The following is a 24,050-nucleotide window of genomic DNA, read 5'->3' as shown; positions in this document are numbered from 1 at the left end:
CTGTAAATCTGGAAACTAATGAAGCTGCGGCTCATTTTTCCATTTTGCAGCCGGCAGATGGAGATATTTTCCCCCAGGCCACTCGGCTGCACTGCCTGACCCACAAGGTCCAGATTCAAGCTATTGCCACAGAATAAAATGGTGTGGCTGGAAGGTCGGCTGGGGAAAGTGGGTGAACATATTAGACTCTGGAATTTAAAAGGAATGTTGCAGTGCTTCCTGAGAAGCCAGGGTGGTCATCTTGGTGGTTTAAAAGCACAGGGGCTGGAGTCTATCTGGGTTTGATTCCTGGTTTCCGCCTACTCCCTGTATTCTCTTCAGGCATCTTAGAGCTCTGTGTCTTGGCTCCATTTTCTGAAAAGTTTGCCTAGTAATTCCTCCTACCTCGGGATGGTTGTGAGGATCTAATGATGTACATAACATATTTAGGAACATTCACGTTCAAACGAAAGGCTCTATTAAATGATAGCTGTTATTGTGCATCACATAAAATCTAACCTGAAAATTAATAGATGAGAACAATTGAGATACAGATGTGCTGATTTGCAAGCATCCTAAAACGACAAAGACCCAAAATATATATCTGGGCCTCTTGACTCCTAGCCAAGATTTTCCCAAATTACTGATATTTCTCAACTTCAGTTTTTCAAATACAGATTGGCACATTTTTTTTAGACCTATCTATGAAACACTGCTCACACTATTTTCTTAGTTTCTTTCTTTAAATCGACTCATTTACTTTAGATTGATAAATCACCACCATTCAGAAAAAGAGAGAAAACACAAACCATTGTTATTAAATTCCAGCTAGACATTCTAGTCTGCTGAGAGCGCCAAGCCCACAGCCTGTTCTTGGTTTAAATGGGAGATTATTAGGGAGTGGAGACACAGTCCTTGACTTAAAAAGGTTTAAAGCAAACTGCAAAGGGTTAACCTCCTCACTAGATGATTCAATGTTGATGCCACACTCACAATGGCCTCCTGACTAGGGTAAGCCCATCTGCTCATCATGGCACTTTGGGAGAAGCTGTCTACGTACACTGGGCTCCCTCAGAAGAAAGGCCCCGAGGAGCCAACGTCAGAGAACCAGAGGGAAGGGAAGGCTGGGCTGGCCAAGACACCAGTGAAGTTTCTCACTCACCACCAGATCTCAATGCACTAGGTAGGAAGGAGTGTTCTAGATGAGGTCACAAGATCAAAGATCAAACCATTTTAACAAACAAGAATTAATTGAAGGCACTAGGGCATCAGGGGGAAGCCCAATGGCACAAGCCTTTCATATAGTATTCAGAATTTGTTTTTCCTGAAATCTCTCTATTTATGTTAGGAAGTATTCCTGCTCAGTGTTGTCAGCTTTATAATAAGGGGATCTCACAACTGCACTGTGGTTGGGGAAGTAATTAAATTTTAAGCCACCATCCACTCATTAAACTTTAATTTTAAAACTCTCAAAACTGAAGGCAAAGCACAGACAGCAACAACGCAGACCAGTGGCCCAGGAGTTGTCTGCGTCAGTCCCAGCCCTGGGCCCAGAGCAGGGCTTCCTGCCTTGGTGCCCCTTGCTGCTGCCGATTTTGATTACACGGGTTTGGCATTTTATAAAAAGCAGTGTGAGGAACAAGGACAAAGACCAATCCAGGTGACAGCCCTTTGATCAAGCTTCAGTAACAGAAGGAAGCAGATAAAGCAAGTATCTGAACAATTTCAGGCAAAACAGTCAGGGTATTTTCCCATCACCTTATTAGCGTTGCCTTTTTTGTGTGTGAGGCCTAGAACTAAAATTGGTTCTCTAGAAAGAGGGCTACAGGTTTCAGCAATTTCCAGTATAAACTGGTGTGGCCAACTAGTATCCATTTTTCCTTGTGTGTGTGTGGCGGGGGGAAAGCTTAAACACTGGAGTGTATAAAGCCCGAGGCTCTCTCCCTGTTCTCTAGGAGGAGACGGCCTTTCTCTTGGGTGTTCTCCTGCCTTTTGTTCATATCTCTATTAAACCTGACATGCAGTGTAAAAATCCGTGCAATGTGGAAAATGTTTGCACTACTCCATGACTGTCTTGTTGGAAATGACCATATCTTTTTCTTCCTTAAATGTCCAGTACTCACCAAAAATGTAGGGCTCAAAAATGTTTATTAACCAAAGAGATACTTACCTAGCTAGATTAGGTTTTTAAAATCTATATTCATTGTAGAGACACTGTAAAATGAATGTAATAAAAAAGTCACCTATAATTCAACCACCCCAAAGTAATATTATTAACATAATGTAAGTACTAAGGACTGTTTTTTGTTTGTTTTGTTTTTGTTTTTACTAATATATACAAGCAGTCCTTGTTCCAAACAATGGTGTAGGACCATAAAACTGTGCAAGATGAAACTGTGCAAAATTAGCTTATCAATAAGGAAAAATATGATTATTCCGTAATCTTTAAAAGTCTTGGTCAAAACATTAAAATCTTTCCTAATGTTGCTTATAAATGTATAGGGGGATAAAACATAAACTGATATTTATTTAGTATATTTTAATTTAAAACATTAGAAACACTGAGAATAACATTTTTAAAATATAAAAACTTATCAAGAATAGTTTGAACAATGGTTGCCTTCTTCTTTCTGTCATGTAACTTACTACATGAGTGAACATCTTTCCTACGCCTTGGTGAACTGTCACATTCATTTTTTAAGATCAGATCAGCTTCCAAAATTTATACTTTGTGCTTTCCATGTTGTGAAATACCTGAGAGCTCCTTTCATGTGAAGTAAGTTATTTGCATGGTCACATCTCCTGGGAGGTCATCCTTTTCATCACAACCACTGTCCTCATTTATGTTCAGTTCCCTTCACTCAACTCCAGTCTCTAGCATGGTGGTCGGCTCACCATTCCCAGGGTCAGCTATTCCTTCTATAACTATTTGTATTAGATCCAAATCTCACTTCCAGCTTCATCACTTTTTGTTTCCTTGTGGATCTTTCTCGGTCAATTCCCTTTTTCAAATATCCAATTTTTCATATGAGTTAATCACTAGGAGGCAAGGATACTATACAATGACACACTTGCATGCACTGAGTAACAGATGTGTAGTGACCCATCATAGACACGCTTTAAAGGAAATATGGCTGGCCAGTGAACACGATGTGCATCTGTTATTTGCATAGTGGTTTGTGGATTGAAGAGCTAATAGTGAAACTTGTACTTTATTTTTCACAGTAACATACTGTATCAACTAAAATTTGAACTGTGTTGTTTGGGAACTGCTGTTATTTAACTAAATTGTGGGAACTGAACATTTGTGCATGTTGAAACTATGCAAAGTGCCTGAATGAAAAACTATTTATTATATATATTTTCACATCTATGCATAGATGTGTTTTAATAGTGCGATATTATAATTCTTTCATAATTTTCTTTTCTCTTTGTATAGTATTTCATGAGTATCTTTCTATACCAGTAAATATATACCTGTAGCATCTTCTAAAATGCACTGCATGTATTCCACTGAATGAATATCAACAGGGTGGCTGTACTGATTCAAGTGACATAATCTCTATACAGGGGTGGGCAAAAGTAGGTTTACAGTACTCACAACTGTAACCTACTTTTTTCCACCCCTGTATTGCTTTTAGAACTGAGTCTACCACATAGCAAGGATTAAATAAATATTAACTATTATTATTTGTGAGCACAATGTAGTTGATTTCCTACTGAAGAGAGCTTAGATAGTTCCTAATATTTAGCACAGCATTATGATGAATATTTTGGTACATGGATCACTGTATGCATGAAATGGTTGTTTTAGAAGTTTAGCCTAGTCTTAGCTATTCATACACAGCTATTCATACAAGGTTCTTAGATCATGACTCTTGCCAAGAGAATACAGAGACAACACCTAGTCTGTGGTGGAGAGGGAAGGTGGGAGATGGAACTCTGAATTTCTGAGTTGAGATACTTGTGGGTGGGACAGCCTGGTGGAGTTATAAGACAGGTAACGATAAACATTCACCTTGAGTTTGTAAGAGATGTAGATGTTTGGTGGAAAGTACATGCATACATAGATGGGAAGTAAAGCCCTGGAGTGTGAGACCTACCAGGGAGAGCCAAAGGGAAGACACTAAAGGACAGAACCCTAGTCAAAACTCAATATTTAAAAATGATAAGCACCGAAGGTAATAGTAACAAAAACTTCATTGAGCCCTTACTATGAGCCAGATAGACTGTCAAGCACTTTATATCTCTATTAATGCTCAAATAACCATCTTTCTAAGGAAAGTGTTATTATTATTGCCTTTTCGTAGATTAGAAAGTTGAAGCTTACAAAAGTTAATTAACTAGCCTTGGCCATTACTAAATTAAAACATGGTGCAGCCAGGATTTCCACACATAACATTGTTTCTAGGATCTTAGCCTTTTGCGTTCATTGTCATTGTTGTGTAATAAAATTACCCCCAAACTGAGAGACTTAAAACAATAAACACTGATTATTTCATAATATATGTGTGTCAAGAAGCTGGGCAAGGGTCAGGGTGCCTCTGACTCAAGTATTGGCTAAGACGTGGTCTCATTTGAAGGTTCAGTGGGGCAGGGTTTCGCAGGCCTCAGTCGCAGGCCACATGGGCCTCTCAATAGGGCAGCCTCAGGACACAGGAGCTGGCTTCATCAGAATGAGTGATCCAAGATGAAAGCCATAGTCTTTAACTAACTGAATCTTGAAAGTGACATCCCATAAGTTCTGCTTATTCTATTTGTTAGAAGCAAATCACTAAATCCAGTCCACATTTAAGCAGAAGGAAACATACAAGGGTATAACTGTAAGAAGTCAAGAATCACCTTAACAGTGCAGCGTAGAGGGTGCCTATCTCACTACTCCTCACATATCAGATTAGGCTAACTACTAGGTCTCAGGAACCAAGGGGTTGGTTCTTACACATTACTGAGCAATACTCTATAATCTAGGCTTATCGTTTTAGTTCTTTGTTCTGCTATGAGGAGAGAGTTTAACCTGAAAAATGTAATGAGAAACTCAGAAAACTAATAATTGTGAGGTTGGAAAAACACATTGAAATTTTCAGAAAATTGAGGAGAAACTCAACAGAGGCCTGCAAGTAACGAAAGATGATGTATGATGACTTGTAGCTCTTCCATGTAAATGAGGGTAAAATACAGCGGCCTTAAATGGCACATGTAGGATTTCACATAAGCATAAAGGGTAAAGCCCTGGTGGGAATTGCTGTTAAGTACAAGAATAGGAGGCCACCGAAAATTGCACACATTCTTACAATTGTGAAGAGGGTAGGGGGTTTCCTGAACATGAGGGTTGTGAAAGTTTTTTCCTGGATTCTGTGAACATTTAGATGAAGGAAGCCAAATCTTCCGTGTCAGGCCACTTTAAGTGTTCTTGAAAGTTAGTCTGCGCCAGCAAAAGGGCTCCGGTACAAGTTATTGCCATTTGTTTGCGAGGGAGCCAGCTTTAGTTCTGTGTCCTTTTCTTTGGGAGAACCAGAGGTGATTTCCACTGTGTTTCTATGAGAGTGGAGCTGGAGCCATTGATCCTCGCTCTATCCAGATGGTTCGCATTGCCTCGGCTAATGTCTGTTAAACTGTTTAATGATGTTAATAATCCCTTTAATATATTTAAATTTGTGTGCAGGCTAAAGGGGGGAAGATCTGGTGCGGACTGGAAGTCACAGCTCCTGCTGGACTGCTGTGGATTTGTTAAATCCAGCTGTGGTCTCCAGTACTGGTTCCAATTTTGACGAACTCCAAGTAACCTCTTCCTTTAAGCTGTGACACTCCATTGTGATGGTTCACTCACAGGGACAATGAGGGAATGTGGGCCTAACTCTTTTGGAAATGTATGCCTTTATTACAAAATGCATATTTCACAAAAATCATTTCACCACAGTGTTCATTCTGTAGAGAACAAAACATATGATGACGGAAAGAATGTCAACAGCAAGAGAATCTTCTACATTCAAGAATTCCAAGCTTGTCAATTTTCATTCTTAAATAGCTCCAGCCTATCCCAATAAGATCCTAATGAAGGCCTCCCAGCTGGCTTGTCTCTTTACTGTCAATCTCACAACTATAAAGAGAATAAAAATACCTAACATATATTGATAGGTTATTTTTGGCATAGGCACAGAGCCAAATGCTGGTATAATCTCATTTAATCTTCATAATAAAGTGAGGAGATAGTTTCTATTACCATCTCCATTTTACAGATGAGTGATGAGTAAACGAAGATTTAGCAAACTTGCCCAAATTAAATCAATTCTGTTCTTCCCATCCAACCAGAATGTGAATGCCAATCATCTCACTTCACTGATTAAATCCTGACTGGCTCCTTGGAACAATCAAAATGAAGCACAAATTCCTCTGCAGGACATTTAAATTATATGATCACAGTCAAATACCAAGTACTTTCTAGGTGTCCAGAATTTGACCCACATGGTTACAAACCCTTACCCCAACCCTATGAGATGAGTGTGCTTTTCTTTGTGGTGGATGAAGAAATGAAATCTGGAAGGGGATGGCCAGGGTTACACTGCTATTGTTAGTTGGTAGCAATGGGATTAAAACCAGGTCTGTTTGACCCCAATCTTGGACTCTCCCCTCACACTCTGCCTTTCTCATCACCTAGTCTCTACCAACCTCTAAGACTTCCTCTTCTCCTTTTCCTCCCCTTCATCCACTCCTACACTCAAGTAATTCTGAAATATACTCTCCCCATAACCCAGATATTTTCTGTCCTTATTCACCTGGAAAGCTTCTAGATACATTTAAGACTCAGCTTAATCAATCCTCTTCTCATGAACCTTTTTTTTTTATCTTCATCCCTCCAATCTCTCACTATAAAAAGATGATATCTACTTTATTTTCAACGACACTTTGTAAATGATTGTGAGGAGGATGCTGCCTTATTTTATTACAAATGTTTATTTATAATAGACAGTGATGAGCAATCGTATATTGATTCATTTTGGTCAACTAATTATTCCTGAATGCCTACTGATGTGTCTTATATTTATCTCTGTTTTCCCAGCTCTTAGCACAGTGCTTGACATGTAAATACTTCTAAAAAATGGCTGTATAAATGAGTGGCTAAGTAAATTGAGGCTTCACAGAGGAACATGCAGGAGCTGAATCAATAGCAGTCATTTCTGGTTCAGACTATAAAGCTCCTGAAGTACGGCTTCCCATGATTCACTTGCCTTCTCCTTTCGTGGACAGGGCCTCCTTGCTTTAAACTATTTTAAAAGATGCATTAAAGCAGTGGTTCTCAGCCTTCTGACCCTTTAAATACAGTTCCTCATGTGGTGACCCAACCATAAAGTTATTTTTGTTGCTACTTCATAACTGGAATGCTGTTACTGTTATGAATCGTCATGTAAATATCTGATATGCAGGATGGTCTTAGGCGACCCCTGTGAAAGGGTCGTTCGACCGCCAAAGGGGTCGCGACCCACAGGTTGAGAACCATTGCATTAAACAGTCAAGGAACCCTTCTAACTCCTGAAAGTTGCAAAGGCAAAGGCAACTTCGCTCGGTAGTTCCAACAGTGCCCCTATAGTCCTCGACTCTCCTCTCGCCTACCCTGTATTTAAAGTATCAAACAGGATGTGAACTACAGCATGCAGGCATGTCTAGTAGACTGGACCGGGGAAGGGTCTGGGATGGCTGCTCTTGCCATCATTTCTCTGCTAAGTTTCAGCGACTGCGTCACCATGAAGACATGAGGTTGAGTTCAGCTTCGCCCCTAGATCCTGGGGACCAAGAATATAATTTCTGTCCGTGCTAATCTGACAGGGCCAGGCTTCTCTCTTGCTTGTCTCCTGACACTCCCCTTCCCCCCCAGCTGCCCAATACCCTTTGGCTCGCAGCAGTACTGTCCCCGTCACTGCTCTTCCTGGCCAGGCCCGCTCTGCCCTCACAGAGTGGACACACAGATTGCCACTGGGAAGTGTCAGGGTTCTCCCAGGCCAGGGAAGGGAGAGGTTACCTGTACTGTTTCTTGTGGCTGTGTCTCGGCTCACACACACGGTCCATGGCTGAGGTCAGCTGTGGGGTGTGAGTGTGCATGTGTGTGGCGTTGGGTGGTTCTGAGGCAGTATTTGAGATCTGACCTATTTGAAATCTGAACAATCAGCCAACAAGATTCACTATTTTTCAGGCCATACCATATATATTTACACACACACACACACACACACACACACACACACACACACACACTATTATTGTTTCTGGCTCAATAATAATAATAATAATAATACCTATTATTTATGGAATCCATTTATGTTAGACACTGTGCTAAATGCTTTGAATGGACTGTCTCCTTTCATCTTTACAATCACCTTCTGAAGCAGATGTCATCATGACCCTCTTTCATACAGAGAGAAACCAAGACCTGGGAGAGGTAAGAAGTGAGCCTCCCACTGCACAGCAGGGAAGCAGGGTCTGAGTGGGGCTGGGCCTCCCCACTCCTGAGTGAGAAGCTGGGCTCTGGTTGCAGGCTGGAGGCTACACAAAAGCCACGCCCAGAATTGTCACTCCCTTAAGCCGGTGCCCTTTTCACTCACGTTTCACTGACTTTCACTTGATGTGCACAGACCTAAGGGGTGCATGTGCAAACGTTTGAGAGACCTGCGATGAAGACAAGGTGGGGAGCTGAGCCATAATCATCATGAGGGAGTCCCCTCTGTTGCATCTGTCCTTTATCTGTCTGTCCTGAAAGCACTGAAGCATGAGAAACATACAGACAGAATACAGAGTGGAAATACTGACAGAACAATGGCCTAATTAGTTTGTCCAAAGGAACCCCAGCCAAGAGCAATTTGGCTTGATTATGCATGGACTTAAAATTTGTCCCTGCCAATCACATTGGCATCATTATAAAAATGAACCCAGACCACGGCTGGCCAGTGAATTGGGCTCTGGCAATTTATATAAGATTAACTGAAAGACTACTGTATTATAGGTATGGGGTCAGGCTCTATGTATAATATTTAGATGAAAAGCTATGATTTTTGCTCTCCCTCATTACCAAGTTCATTACCAAGAAGAGGGCCCATAAAATCAGGTGGTTAAGGGAGCAAGAGATTAGGTTATTGGAGTATGAGTACTTTTGAGCTTTGGAGATTAGGGTCATGTTCTTAGGAGGTGATCTGGGAAGGCTTCAAGGAGGAGGAGGCATTTTACATCAAAAGGCAGAAAGGCTGGGGGAAGGCAGTCTGAAAAAAGAGAATGTCAATATTTAACAAGCTATACCAACTAGAGTAGGCAAACTGAGTTTGGGCATATTGTATTAATTTAGACAAACTGCTTCACTTTTAGATCAGCTTACAAAATTAATACAATCTCTTTAAAAATTTTAAATGACTTCCTAGTCCTAAAATATTGGCTTTCACTGACACACAGAAGTGAACTCAGTTCACGAATTTTATAAACATGTGAGTCCCATTCACATGCCAGGCCGTGTCCTTGTCATCATGGATAGAGATGAGGCAAGTCCCCTTACAGAGTTTGCAGCCTACGGAGGGAAAAGAAATTAAATGGCTCAGATAAATTAGAAAAATATAATTATGACTTGAGGGGAAAGAAAGGAGCAGGGTCCTGTGAAAGGGGGTATTGGGAACAGACACAATTAAATGGGTGTCAGGGAGGGGTTATGGAGGAAGGCTCAGAGCAAGGGACATTTGGGGCTGGATCTGCATGGTGAGTAGGGTCAGGCTGGGGAGGAGTGTCCAGGTGAGGTGAGCCAGGGTGCTGGGAGCACAGGGTGAGAAACAGATGGGAGGGGTGGCAGGCAATGCACTCTGAGGGGGAAGATGGACTGTATGAGAGGAACTTGGAGAGAAGCAGAGGGTCCAAGTCTCATGGGAACTTGCAGGCTCTTTTCTGCCAGCAACTGTAGCTCTGTTCTCAAGAATAAGTAGTGTTGGAGGTAGAACTAAGGGAACTCAAGGCAACGAAAGAAAGACGGGGGCAAAGAACTCAGATGCTGGAGTCAGCCAGACCTGGCAAAAATCTCAGGTTCCCCTAGGAGACGCTCCAACCCAGTCTCCCTAAAACCCACTTTAGTCAACTTCAGTTATCAGATATTACAGGAAGAAACTAAAATGGAACTAACCTCTAGTGCAGCGGTTCTCAACCTGTGGGTCGTGACCCCTTTGGTGGTCGAATGACCCTTTCACAGGGGTCGCCTAAGACCATCCTGCATATCAGATATTTACATTACGATTCCTAACAGTAGCAACATTACAGTTATGAAGTAGCAACGAAAATAATTTTATGGTTGGGTCACAACATGAGGAACTGTATTTAAAGGGCCAGAAGGTTGAGAACCACTGCTCTAGTAGGTATTAGGATTAAAAGAGACAATGTATTTGAAGAACAGTGCCTAGAATATAGTAATCAATTTAAAAATAAATTATGATTATTACCAAGCAACATCTTGGTTATGAAAAATCCTTTCCATTTCTTCCTTTTAGATATGAAACCAAAAGTAACATATATCAGGATAAAAGCAAAATGATTCATTATATAACTAAGAGAGATACATAATTAAAGGGTCTGATTTTAGGGCATCGTTTTTTGATTAAAAAGAAATAAGCTTGTATAAACATAATCATACATCCATTCACACACGCATGCACACACATACCAATTTCCTCTTTTAAAAGATTGTTTTAGGTTTGCGTCATTAAATTTAACTGGGCTCAGGCTAAACAAATATTTTTTACACTGTCGGGAAAACCTATTTTCTCATGTTAACCACAAAGGCATTTTAGAAAGGATCTAATGCAAAAGGTTTGTCTTCCAGAGGAAATGCCAATGGAAGGAGGGAACTCTGAAATGACCTCCTAGGAGAGTGTGTTTGCATTCTGAGGATGCTTTTGAGGATGATGCTGACTCATACCTGACAATTGAAGGAGAATGAGTAGAACTAATCAGAACACTGAATTAAAGAGAAAAATAGACTAGCATCCAATTATTTGTTGGGATCTCCCCCCTTCAACAATTTTGCTGGTGACTGTTATTTACCATCACGATGAGTTGGTTTGCTTTAGCCATTATCTGCCTTAAAAAACTACGCACACTGTCAAATAGCAAACACGGTTGGCTATTTAAAATAAAAGTCATGTTGCATGCCTGATGTTGCTCAGTCATCGAGCACTGACCTATGAACCAGGAGGTCACGGTTCGATTCCTAGTCAGGGCACATGCCTAGGCTGTGGGCTCGATCCCCAGTGTGGGGCGTGCAGGAGGCAGCTGATCAATGATTCTCTCTCATCACTGATGTTCTATATCTCTCTCCCTCTCCCTTCCTCTCTGTAATCAATAAAAATATATTAAAAAATAAAATAAAAGTTGTGTTAAGGTGGTATTACTACTTAACATGTAAAATTCAGGTGAAAGGGTATCTACCCCAGAAAGTCAGTTTGTTCGACTTCTAACCCTACCGGTGGGTGCTTCCACTCTGATTCTTTATGACCATACAGTCTTTCACTCAAACAACGTCAGTTATCAGTTATTACAGAAAGAAACCAGGGTTCTCATGTGAGCAGGGCCTATCCACCAAAGTAAAGTTTCTGGTTGAGTTTCAAAATATTTTTCTTAATTAAAAATATAGCTATTTTTTTTTCCTCAAAGAGAAAAAACCCTTTGAATGACAGGGGGAAACAGAAGGGGGAAAAACCCAAACCCTATTACTATGAGATAAATTATGCTAATAGAATTATAGACTTGAAAGAAACAAACTAAAAAGGCTTTTGAAGTGAGGGTTTCCTAATAACTAAGTAATTTGAAATTGGGCCGAATTACACATCCATAGGGGCCACCATATTAACTTCCCAGCAGTAAAAAGGGGTGTGTTTCCTCCGAGCATGTTGGCTCAGGAGAACTAGGCCAGGAGCTGGTTGAAGCCTAATTCTCTCCTATTTTGAACACAAGCACAGAAGACCCTAAACCATTCTCCTAATGATCCCAGGAAACAACTGAAATATTTTAGGACTTGGTGACAATAGCGGCCTTTAAAATATCCTGAGTTCTTGCTCAGCTGGTGTGGCTCAGTTGTTGAGCATCAATCTATGAACCAAGAGATCACGGTTCAATTCCCAGTCAGGGCATATGCCAGAGTTTCCAGCTTGATCCTCAGTAGGGGGCATGCAGGAGGCAGCCTGCCAATGGTTTTCTCTCATTATTAATGTTTCTATCTGTCCCTTCTTCTCTCTGAAATCAATAAAAATATATTTAAAAAATAAAAATCTTGAGTTCTCAAAGAAGACAAGAAAGACAATTCTCTTCTGATCTTTTTGTATTAAGCACACCATAATGACTCATTTGTCTACTCACCCAATTACTAGGGATGAGACTCACTGCTAATTGGGTATCATGTGGGTGCCTTGCCATTAAGGAATGATATTAGGTCATTATGTTTCTTATCTATACTTACAAAATACCTGTGATGGAAGAAATAACTCTCTTTTGGTCCCTTGCAGTAGGATGGGGGGAAATGTATATTTAGACCTTTTTTTTTTTTACATTCTAAAAAAGTGGCTTATTAGGATCTTCATTAGCAGCTATAAATACTAGACATAGCATCACATAGTAGGCATTTTTTACTCTTTATGTAAAGGCACTTAACTGTGCTAAATAAGGAAAGATTATAATGACATCATCCTCTATTGCAATATTCATATCAAATTCTCCATACAACTCTGAACTCAAACTCGACAGAAAACTGCTCAATTTCCCAAGGATTCTTATAGTATAGGAACAGTTTCAGAGGGTAATTACTTTTTTCCCCAAGTAAGATGAGCCTTCCTGTCACCAGCAGGGTTTGAGCTGTTTGGGGCTTTACCTTTGATGACTACATGACATGCCAAGTTCTATGGGTCTACAGATTCATCACTCTCCAAATTTATAGGGATGCATGCGGTGTGATTTGATAAATTGTTTTGTTTTGCCTTTCATCACTCACACGTTATTGAAAGGACGCTCCCTGTATATCTTCGGCATCATCTATCAAAAATAAGGCTTTGGGGAGAACAAATAAAATGCAGTAAAAACTTGTTGAACTGATATCTATATAATATGAATGTGTCACCTCTGAATATGAAGGACCACTATATGAGGCTCATATTTTATTTTTTTAGCAAGTTTACATATCTGTTTTTCAGTGGCTTAAACTGCACTTTGATTCAAATGCTTCCCAAGCGTCTTTGGGAGAAAGAGTGCTATAAATTAAAGTGATTATTAATCTTACTAAATCTATCCCTTTTTTTACTGACATTTGCTTAGGAGATCCGTGCTTCCTTGTGATGGATCGGTTTGGTAACTTACTTGACATCCTAGTACATGAAATAAGAAGTTAGAGCTTGATACTCAGTTTTGCTTTGCTTCCTTTTTAAAGGAAAAATAAGTCTTTATTAAATTGACCCCCCCGCCCCCCCAAAAAAAACCCAGCTAAGAAGAGAATACTGTGGCTTTGTAATTGCTAGACCTGGCAATTAACATCAAGGTGGAAATGATAATTATTGCATTTATTCATTAAAATTCTATGAGAATGACAAGTTTCCTCTAATTAATAAAATGTTCTCTCTCCAAGGCCACTAATGACTATGAATGCATGAAAACATGTTTGAATCCCAGAAGCAAACTGCTTTACAGATTATAGGGCCTACATTTCTCATCAGAGACATAAGAGGTAACAGTCAATAGTTCTGTTAAGCGGATTCCATGGTTAAAGTTTTCACCACTTTTTAGACCTTAGGTAATAGCCAGCATAACAGATAATGGGAAATTTACCTTGCCAATTTTTAGTGCTCAAATAAGAGAAAATAAATAAAAAGTATACAGGAAGACTTCAAATATGAAACACTTTGATATGAAACATTTCAAAGATTGATCATTTTCAGGGCTGTTGATAGCATGGGGCAAATGGGAATTCTCATACACAATTAGGTCTTAGAAAGAATTAAGTACGTCCTATTGACCCAATGATTTCTAAGGCATGTGGTTGAGTGAAAGAAGTAAGTTATAGAAAAATAATTCTACACTTCACATGCTACAATTTATGTAAATGCTTCCTCCCCTCATGTATATATAAAATAAATGCAAAAACAAACATCTAGAAGGCTTCAAACCAAACTCCCTACCAAACTTGAAAGAGAGATTCGGGGAGTAAAAAGAGGGTGTGAAGAGAAAGGGCTTTTCACATTTTACTCTAGATACTCCTACTTCAGTTAAATATTTTATAGCAAGATACGCCCTCACATCTCTTAGGTAGTCGCTATTTTAAAGAAATCACAGCTTCATAAAAACTTGTGAGTTACCTTGTGCACAATTGTTCATAGAATTTCAGAGCAGGCAAACACATCCTTCCATTTCATTGAGCTTAGGGTTTGTAAACTATACTCTGAAGCCTTAAGAACTTTCTAGAGTCCCTTTGGGGGAAGGAAGGAAGATTGCCGCTGGTGGGCTTCAAACATTCACACACACAGTCAGACATACCCTGCCCTCTCTGGTTTCCAGCTTGGCCTTTCTCTATTTCACAAATTAGAATTAAATGTAAGATTTTATGTGAGCAGCGTTTCAGGACTTAGAAATATTTCAGGGCTATTCCACCTCCATTTTGAATTTGTCCCCACAATGACAAGGTGATTTGCCCAAGGCCACACACACCCCTAGTGGCAGAGCCTAGAACAGTAGGTCTCTCTCCCTCCCTGGTGCCCTGTACCACATGGCCTCTTCATAACCTGGGGGTACCCCACTTCATACGCATGTCATATGCCCCCTTCCTTGGAAATCAGAAGTAGCCAGCAGTAGATGCAAAGTGATGAGCACACCCCAGTCTACACTAGGTTTCTGATTCATTTCTACCTCATTATATATTCATCCTTCAATACTATGTACAGGTGAAATCACTTGAAGTCTCCTGGCTTCCTTTTAGAAGGATAATTTTTGTAGAAAATAACCCTAATAAGTATGCAAAATAAGAAAAAGGTCAGTTTCCACTATTTTCCTCCAGATAAAAAGATTGCCAACCTAATTAATAAAGTACAGTTATCAGAGTCAGTGAATATATAACACTAAAGTCACTAAAGCTATTTTGAGTACAAAATGGCTTAAATGAGTCACCTCCCCACCCAATTAGGAGCTGACCCACGGGATCCAAGAGGATGACAGCTCAAAGGGGGCAGGAGGGCCACTCATTATGCAGGATCCAAACTGCAGAGGGCAAAGGGAAAGCATCTCACTGGGCTGTGAGGTATTCTCACACAACGAGAAATGGCAGTGAAGCAGAGGGGAAAGGGATGGGAGGAGGTAGAAGAGGGTAACAAGGGAATAAATGCTGATGGAAGGAGACATGACTTGGGGTAGTGAACACACAATATAATAGGAGGTGATGTATTATAGAACTGTAACCCTGAAGCCTATATAGTTTTTATTAACCAATGTTACCCCAATAAATTCAATTTAAAAAGATATGGTAGTTAAAGATACAATAGAAATTCTGAGCCAACAGTCAGGAAATTATCTGGATTATGCTCTTTCCATTATTCTAGCATTACTGTATGTACGTATGTGCATGTTGCCCATAATTTTTAATAGTATTTTAAGAAGAAATTGTAAGTTATCTCTGAGCCTCCTGGCAATCTCCCTTCACTGTGTCTCTTTACTTCCTTGTGTTTATATCTTGGAAAAAATGCCTCTTGGATTTTTAAGCAGAATGTGACTCTTCATTTGTAAAATAAAAACATATTTGAAAAGTCAAAAAAAGAATGGCAATAAAATGAAACCTGACATAGACAACCAGACTCCCACTAACAACAATCTTTCCTTCTCAGAATTCCTCGTCTGTTGTTTTTTAAATTATGTTTGTATCACTTATTTTAGCTTTGAATTATACATTTCTCAGTGCTGTGGCTTAATTAATAACTTGTGTGAGATATATCTTTCCATCCAGATCATCAGCATAGGAGGGTAAGGTTGTATCTTAAAAGATATCTGTTAGACCTATACAATGAATTAATTAGTAGGTAGCCAATAGATACTGACATAGATACTGACTACCCACCATGTGCCAAGCACTGTTCTAACAGGTAGAGATACAGAGGGGTGTCAACTTGACTAGGCCATAGTACCAAGTAATCTAGGTGTTGCTGTGAAGGTATTTTGTGAATGAGGTGAACATCTATAAACAATTGACTTTAAGTAAAAGAAATTACCATCAATAATGAGGTTGGCCTTGTCTAACCAGTTGAAGGCCTTGAAAGCGAAACTGAGTTTTCCTTGAGGAAAGTAGAAATTCTGCCTCAAGATTACAGTATCAATTCCTGTCTAAAAGTCACCAGCCTGCCATCCTGCCCTATGGATTTTACTAGTAGACTTGATAGCTCCTACAATCCTGTAAGCCAATTTAAAAAATCATATACATACATATAATATATATTTCACATGTATGTCACATATCATAAACATATCATATATAAATATCTTATATATGTGTTCTGTTTCTTTAGAGAACTTGGGTTAATACAAGCATTGAACAAGATTCAAGATTCTGTTGTTATGGAACTTAAATTCTTCTAGGGAAAACTAATCACTAATCAAAAGAAATATAGTGAATGACAGGCTATGTAGAAAAAGCAAGACAAATATGATTGCAAGTAGTTGGAGAGCTACATTTAGGCTGGGTGGTCTGGGAAGGCTTCTCTGAAGTAGTGGCATTTAAGATGAAACAGGAGTGATAGTCTCATTACTTTTGTGTTTATTCCATAGAGCCTGTTTAAAGTGATTTACATAGTTTGCACTCAATTATTTTGAATAAATAATGAGCAGATTAATAGCATGATTTTATATAAGATTGACCATTCTAATTTTAGGCAACTAAGAAAGAAGCCGAGTTTAAGACTTTAATGAAAAGGAAGTCTTTTCTCCAAGCTGCAATTACATCAGCTTGGAGCTGGAAGCTCTTGTTTCTGACTTGATTAATGAACGGAGGTGACTGATTAAGTTGTTCTGGGTATGCAATTCCTTTTACCTGCACTAATTTGAAAACAATATAGATATAACACAGTCGGTAGATAAGGTACAAAGCAGAACAAATACCACTTTCTGACCCCAAACTGCCTCTTCTTGCCTCCTTCTCCTCCTCCTTTCCTTCAAAGCACATAAACACTCGCCCACCATGTGCCCTCTAAACACACACACACACACACACACACACACACACACACCATTTAATAATGAGAGTAAACGCAATTGGCCAGATTTTATGGGTTATTATCAGGGAGAAAAGATCTTGTATTTTTTTCTCTTCTTTTTTTCTTCCTTCCTTCCTTTCTTATCAATTTTATCTGGCCACTTATGTTTACTCTCTTTATTATTCAATGGTGTGTGTGTGTGTGTGTGTGTGTGTGTGTGTGTGTGTATACGTGGCACATGGAGGGGGAAAAGTTGAAATTCTTTCAAACCTTAACCCAAGAGATAACCTTAGCATCCAAGAGCTGTGCCTCAAACCAGTGAGGGGAGATCTGACAACCATTTCAGATGGTGCCGTGTGACCCAGATCCGCCTCTCAAGGAACGCAGACTTGAAGTTTATATTTCTTAGCACAGATAAGCTGACTTCTGAATGTGAGTATATGATACATGTTGTGGCTAAAGACTACATGTATGCAAAAGCTAGGACCATCATCAGCTAGTTTGTTTTTACTAGTGTTTCTTGGATTACCAGATTTCAAGTGATAGGTAAGAACTGGTGTTTAACATGGCTGAAAAATATTCATTCTGGCCAGTTGGGTTTCTTCAGGGTCAAATATTATCAGGGTAGTTATGTTCAAGACTAAAGGAGAGAATGAAAAAAGCAAAAGAGGTCCAATGGCAAAATTACAACATCCATTTCAGAAGCTGTACACAAGAAATACAGGCTCAGTGTCTCTAGTCACATCCCATGAGGCGTTCCTGCCCTCCACCAACTCTAATATAGGAGCCTAGACAAACTACATCTTGTGGGAAGCCATCCAGAACCAGATACTTGGAATGGTGGAGAATAAGATGCTGGCTTCTTTAAAGGCTCAAAAAGTTTCCAGTAAAGGAATTATGTCTTAAATGAACTTAAAGCGGTGGTTACACCTGTTGGGAGGAATTAACTGAGTGGGCTAGGACTGTGCTGTTGGTCGCTTTGCAGTTGTCACTCTGAGACCTCTTTCCTCCCTGTCTTGAGTTGTGATTGGGAAAGTGTGAGTAGAAGCTGATGCTTCTGAACAGAGAAGGTACTTTTGGAGCATTTTCAAGCAGGCTCTCATAGGCAGTAGAGGTTGACCAGAGTAGGGAGTGTGCGAGGAGATAAGAGGTGGTCCTAAAGACTTCATTAACGCCTATGCTCTGAGAAACAGATGGAATATTTTGCCCAACAGGCTTGAGCGGGATTTTCATGGTAGCGGGGTCCGGTTTTGGGGTAGGTCCATAGGTGACAGATTTGCACAGCTTCTTGTCAGCAAAGAAGTGGGAAAAGAGCCGGAACCGGTTTGGCTCAGTGGATAGAGCGTCGGCCTGCGGACTGAAGGGTCCCAGGTTCGATTCCGGTCGGGGGCATGTACCTGGGTTGCGGGCACATCCCCAGTGGGAGATGTGCAGGAGGCAGCTGATCGATGTTTCTCTCTCATCGATGTTTCTAACTCTCTATCCTTCTCCCTTCCTCTCTGTAAAAAATCAATAAAATATATTTTTTAAAAAATGGACTTAAAAAAAAGAAGAAGTGGGAAAAGAGAAAGGCCATGATCAGTTCAACAGAAACAACACTTGTACAGAGTCAAGGATCATAGATTTTTAGATTAAAATTGTCCACAGAAATTAGTTAGTTTCTCGCCTTTATTAGACCAATGATAAACATTTCACCTGAAGAAATTCCTCCTTTCTTCTGCTATGAGTAGGTACTTACTTCTGTTCTCTAGGTGGAGGCAACCCACATCTATCAATAGGTTCTTGACAGGACACCATCTTTGCAGAATGTTCTATATTTCTATTCAGGAAGGTAATTTTCTATATCAGTGATGGCGAACCTTCTGAGCGCGGCGTGCCGGCATTTTGAAAAACCCTAACTTATCCCTGGTGCCGTGTCACATACAGAAATTTGTTGATCTTTGCAACCAGAGTAAAACAAAGATTTATATCTTTGATATTTATTTTATATATTTAAATGCCATTGAACTAAGAAAAATCAACCAAAAAAATGAGTTCGCGTGTCACCTCTGACGCATGTCATAGGTTCACCATCACTGCCCTAGGGACTAGTTTTCAATAATATTATAGCAAAAGACCATTTATAAATAAAATTCTGATTTTGTTTTGATTTGTTTTGCATTTTATGTGTCAGCTTGTGGTGGTCCCTCCTAGTCACAGTGATTCAAGATATGCACATTAATAATAATAATAATAATAATAATAACGCCAATGGTATGGATTTACATGCAATAGTTAAAGATACTAGGCTATTCCCTGTGAACCCAATACTTCTGATGGTCCACTATGGTTACAGCATTCTATGCATCACAGCACAGCCCTTTTCTGCCCCAAACACACACACACACACACACACACACACACACACACACACACACCTTAAGCTACCTACCTTGACCTTCCACTTGCTCTAGGCTCTTGGAGTATCTCCATCTTTTGTGGGCCCTGGTGTCCCAGACAAATTTCATGGGGCTGTGTTCTATTCTGATATTCCCTCTCTTGTTTTTAGATAAATCAGCTTGGAAAACACTGTTCTGCATAATGTTTATTCAATTTTTCTAATCCTAACTCTTGACCAAATTCCTCCTGGCCTTCAACTCTGAGCAGGAAGTGAAATGCCCTTGCTATATTTCCCTGTCTGAACTTGATTTCAGATGGCCTCCCGCCTCCTCCATCCTCTCTGGGTTCCTTCCCATTGATAACTTTCCACTGTGAATGAGATAATATGTGATTGAGCATTGACCTATGAACCAGAATGTAGGCGCGCATCCTGTGCTCCCTTGCCCTGGTCTTGGTCCCTGTCTATCTATTATTAGCACTACAGGCACTTCCTAGGAGTGAGTGTTAACAATACCTGTTTGAATTTCTGCAATTCTTGCCATTGTAAGTCTGGTGTGGAAGCTAAAGCAGAAAGCATAACTCAAACAAACCAGTGTTTTGAACAGAATTGTGACCTGCAGGTAATTCATGATTCTATTAATGGTTTGTTCTTTCCTGCTCTGGGTGAGATATTAGCCACCGTTGTGCCTTTAACCATAATAAATGGGCAGATGAGGTGACAGTGGAAACAGGTCCTTGATTAAAAATCAATGCCCTGCAAACCTGCAAATTAGATAATCAGAGTAGATGGGGCAGTTTCTCACAACATACCAAGGCCATAGACCACACAGGCAATAAACAGCACAGGTCTAAAGGATTTGAGATAAGTAATGTTTGGGAAAAGTACACAAATACCTTTAAAAAGACAATGGTAGCTGATATCCTTCTAAAGTCTTAAAAACAGCAAAAAAATATCGGGTCACCAAGAACACCAGGCAGCCCACGGGAGCTCCGTTTGGTCCTTCCCTCCTCTACCCCTCCAAGACTAAGCAAAGTTTCACTATCTTGTTGCCAGAGCCAAGAAGTGAATGATCGACACTAATGGGATTTTTAATCTTCAACCTAATTAATTTGTTAAAATTGAGGCTCACTAGGAAGAATCAGCACAAAGGAATTAATTAAAGCAAAGGAATTTTTGCTGGATTGAACAGCTGACTACTGACTAGAGCCCTGATACGCACAGAGACAGATATTTTACATTCATTTTCACTTTTCTCTTGTGTGCTTTGCTATTTCCATTTGCAAAAAAAGCTGAGTCTGCCCACCTCTGCCATCGGCATGGGCAACACTGCACTGCTATACAGGAGACTTCCTTGTCTGTCACACTATATACCCTTGACCTTGTTGGACCTGGTTTGTCTGGCATATGGCAAGTGTTTGATACATGTTTGCTGAAAGAATGAATGTGTGAATGAGTAAATAATTATAACTTTAAAAATTGGTGGCAATAAGTGATGGCATTAATGTTCCAGCTTACTTTCCTTGCCTGTGGTTGTTCCATGAAAAGAGGCAAAGATAAAACAAAATGGGCATTTTCTTCTTTATAGAAAGAAAGCAAACTGATGTTTACAACCTTATGTAGCATGCAGACCTAACTCTGAGCAGACCCCCTATCAATTCCAGGTACACCTGAGGTGCTATTAATGAAAAATAAAGCAATACCTTTGTTTGGGATCAGAGAGAACTGACATATTTTTTTATGAATCAGCTTTGTACAACTTAATATATAGCTATATACAACTCTTCAACTATACGTACAGCTGTCTACAAGTATTCAACTACATGAATATCTATGTACAACTATGCAATTATACAATATGTTCAGGAAAGCGATATTTGTAAATTTTATCACAAGTTCCCCTGACTTCATATCATTGCACAGTGATCACAACTTAAAAAGGTTTTTTATGGTTTGGTTGGTTTCTTATAGCTGGAGGTCTTAGCCATGAATAGTAACTAGTAGATAATATTCTGCACAATAACAGTTTCAATCCACTGAGTTCCATAGGCTGCTTGTCTGTATTCTTTTTTATTCCTTTAAACTTGGCAGCTTAGGCAACTTTATCTTCAAACTTTAGGACAAATCATCTCTCTAAATAAATAAATAAGAGCGGTAATTCTCAGAGTCACTATAGGGTTTGTTCTTGCACTGATTTTCATTCTTTAACAACTTTTAAGAAAGTATCTACAGCACATCGCCAACAACAGTGCCAGACAATGGACATATGTGTAATGAACAAAACACAAGTCTCTTCTCTGAGAGGTCTGTAGCTGATACGGGAAGTAATAAAAACCATATTATTGTACAACGGAGCAGTTGCTATGAGGAGGTGTCTATTGGCAGCGGGAGAGAAGACAGCAGGGACCCTCTTGGGGCAGGGAGGGGGGTGGAGGAGGCATCACAGGACAATGGCACCTTGGAGAGTAAGCAGAATTCAGCAGATGGAGTAGAAGACTGAAGAGAAGGATCAGCACAAACCAAGCATGGGGGTAGAACTGGTTGTGGGTGGAGAGAGAACACAGGATAGGGCGGAGAAGACAGTCTGATGTCTGGAAACCAGCTAAAAAGATCTAGACCAGACTGGAAAGGCAGTAAGTCATTGGAGGTTTCTGATTAAGGACAGGATTTTCAATCCCTATGGCACCACTGAGAAAAACAGGCAAGAGAGAGGAAAGGTTGGAAAATCCTGGGAAAGCCCCCGGAGCCCCCTGCAGGGTGGCTTCAGTGAACCAGCACCGGGGAGCTGGGCAGTGCGAGCAGCTGCTCTCATGGTCCTTTGCTTCAGTCAGCTGGAATGTCCCAGGGCCCTCAGCTCATTAAAGCAATGCAGCATCTCGCCTCTACCTACAGACCTACTGGGAGAAATCCACACAAACATACCCTGACTTAACAATTGGCGACTCCTTAATTGCAGACCACCAAAGCCAAGGAAATAGATTGTGTCATGATGAAGCTGGGCCAGCAAACAAGCCAGGGAGATAAGGGGCCAGGGTCAGAATGTGGACCAAGGCAAAGGGGTGGAGAGCTGACTGGTAACATGCGATAGGAAGACCAGTGCCAATGAAGGCAAGGATGGGCAGGTAACCATGGCAGGGTTAGGCCGACAAGTTACAAAGCCTAGGATGTCAATTAAATCACGGAGTTGCACCAGGTAGAGAAATAACTGAGACCTATACTCTGGGAGCATATAGGTCAGATGGACTGCGGTCAGGGTCTAGATGGGGATCTGGGTAAGGTCCAGCGAACACTCTAAGCTCTGTCTGAGAAAACCCTGCTTTTATACTCACATGTGGAGGCATGTGATCAAGTGCGGTGGCTGCACAAGGGCAGGATGGTGGGAGGGGCCCACCTTGGGCACAGGCACTAAGGTTGCACTCTCTGCAGAGAACTGAAAAATAATGACAGACCTACTGAAAGTTTCTGCTCTTTCTTAGTAACGTGAGCCAACGATTCTAAACAATGTTCAAGATCAAATACTCATCCTAAATAAATTTTTGTTGATCTAAATTCTAAACAGTTGTTGGGTTTATGAGAATCGGCTAATTTTTGTTACATTCCCTTCATGAACACGGTATTCTGCATGAAAGTTAAATTAGGAGAACTACCAGTTACCCAGCTGTCCCTTCTGACACACCCAGACTCAGCTACACACCGTTATTTCAAGAGTAAGTTCTAAATTGTTCGAAAGGAGTAAATTAACTTTGAATGTAACTCCTAACCCAGGCATTCTACACAGTCCTTTGTTTAAACAGTAAATTCTAAATAAATCTGATAGCCCAGTGATTGGATGGTGAAGAAACAGAGTCTGTGTCACAATTCATTTGATGTAACCCCTTGGGGTTTTTATTTGTGCTTCACAGGCTAAACAATGAATTGATGCAAACTGCAAGGTGTAATATTTTCATTTGATAAATGCTAATTTTAGTCCATACAAGAAGTATTTTCTGATTTTGAATAGTACCTATTAAATTGAAATTGATTTTTAATTAATGAAACAACTAAAATATTAAGAAAATACTTATTACAGATTGTTACATAATTTATCATTAAATGGCATTGTCATAGAGAGAAAGGAGTATTAAAAATCCCCTCTGGGGCCCTGCTGGTTTGGCTCAGTGGATAGAGCATCGACCTTTGGACTGGTGGGTCCCGGTTTGATTCCAGTCAAGGGCACATGCCTGGGTTGTGGGCTTGATCCCAGGTAGGAGGCGGCTAATCAATGATTCTCTTTCATCATTGTGTTTCTATCTCTCCCTCTCCCTTTCTCTCTGAAATCAATAAAAATATATTTTTAAAAATCCCTTCTGGATGTTAAATACACTTGTTGCAATACTGTTTGAACAAAGGTGGCTGAAATGGGGAGTCTGAGAGCAAGAAGTGAGAACATGGCAGCTCCTGAGAGAAACCCAAAATGTTACATATCTACG

The 24,050-nt window shown here is 40.1% G+C and overlaps 1 protein-coding gene across 6 annotated transcripts in view; it reads right to left on the bottom strand.

The window, feature by feature from the left end:
• LOC102767325 (25-hydroxycholesterol 7-alpha-hydroxylase) overlaps nt 1-24,050 on the bottom strand; it is a 155,448-nt gene that overhangs the window by 40,500 nt on the left and 90,898 nt on the right. For 2 of the 6 annotated variants that reach the window (XR_001514806.1, XM_015567417.1), the window contains exon 1: nt 9,459-9,520. Coding sequence is in view for 4 of the 6 variants with exons in the window: in XM_015567417.1 (XP_015422903.1) it covers nt 9,459-9,484 (26 nt within the window). In the remaining 2 variants the exon portion in view is untranslated. Of the gene's footprint in view, nt 1-9,458; nt 9,524-24,050 lie in introns of those variants that run through there. The other 4 variants (XR_001514807.1, XM_015567418.1, XM_015567419.1 and 1 more) reach the window with 2 other exon arrangements.

The sequence above is a fragment of the Myotis davidii genome, unplaced genomic scaffold, assembly GCF_000327345.1.
Source record: "Myotis davidii unplaced genomic scaffold, ASM32734v1 scaffold1, whole genome shotgun sequence".
NCBI classification, from domain to species: Eukaryota; Metazoa; Chordata; class Mammalia; order Chiroptera; family Vespertilionidae; genus Myotis; species Myotis davidii.
This window is presented reverse-complemented; position numbering and strand designations above follow the sequence as displayed.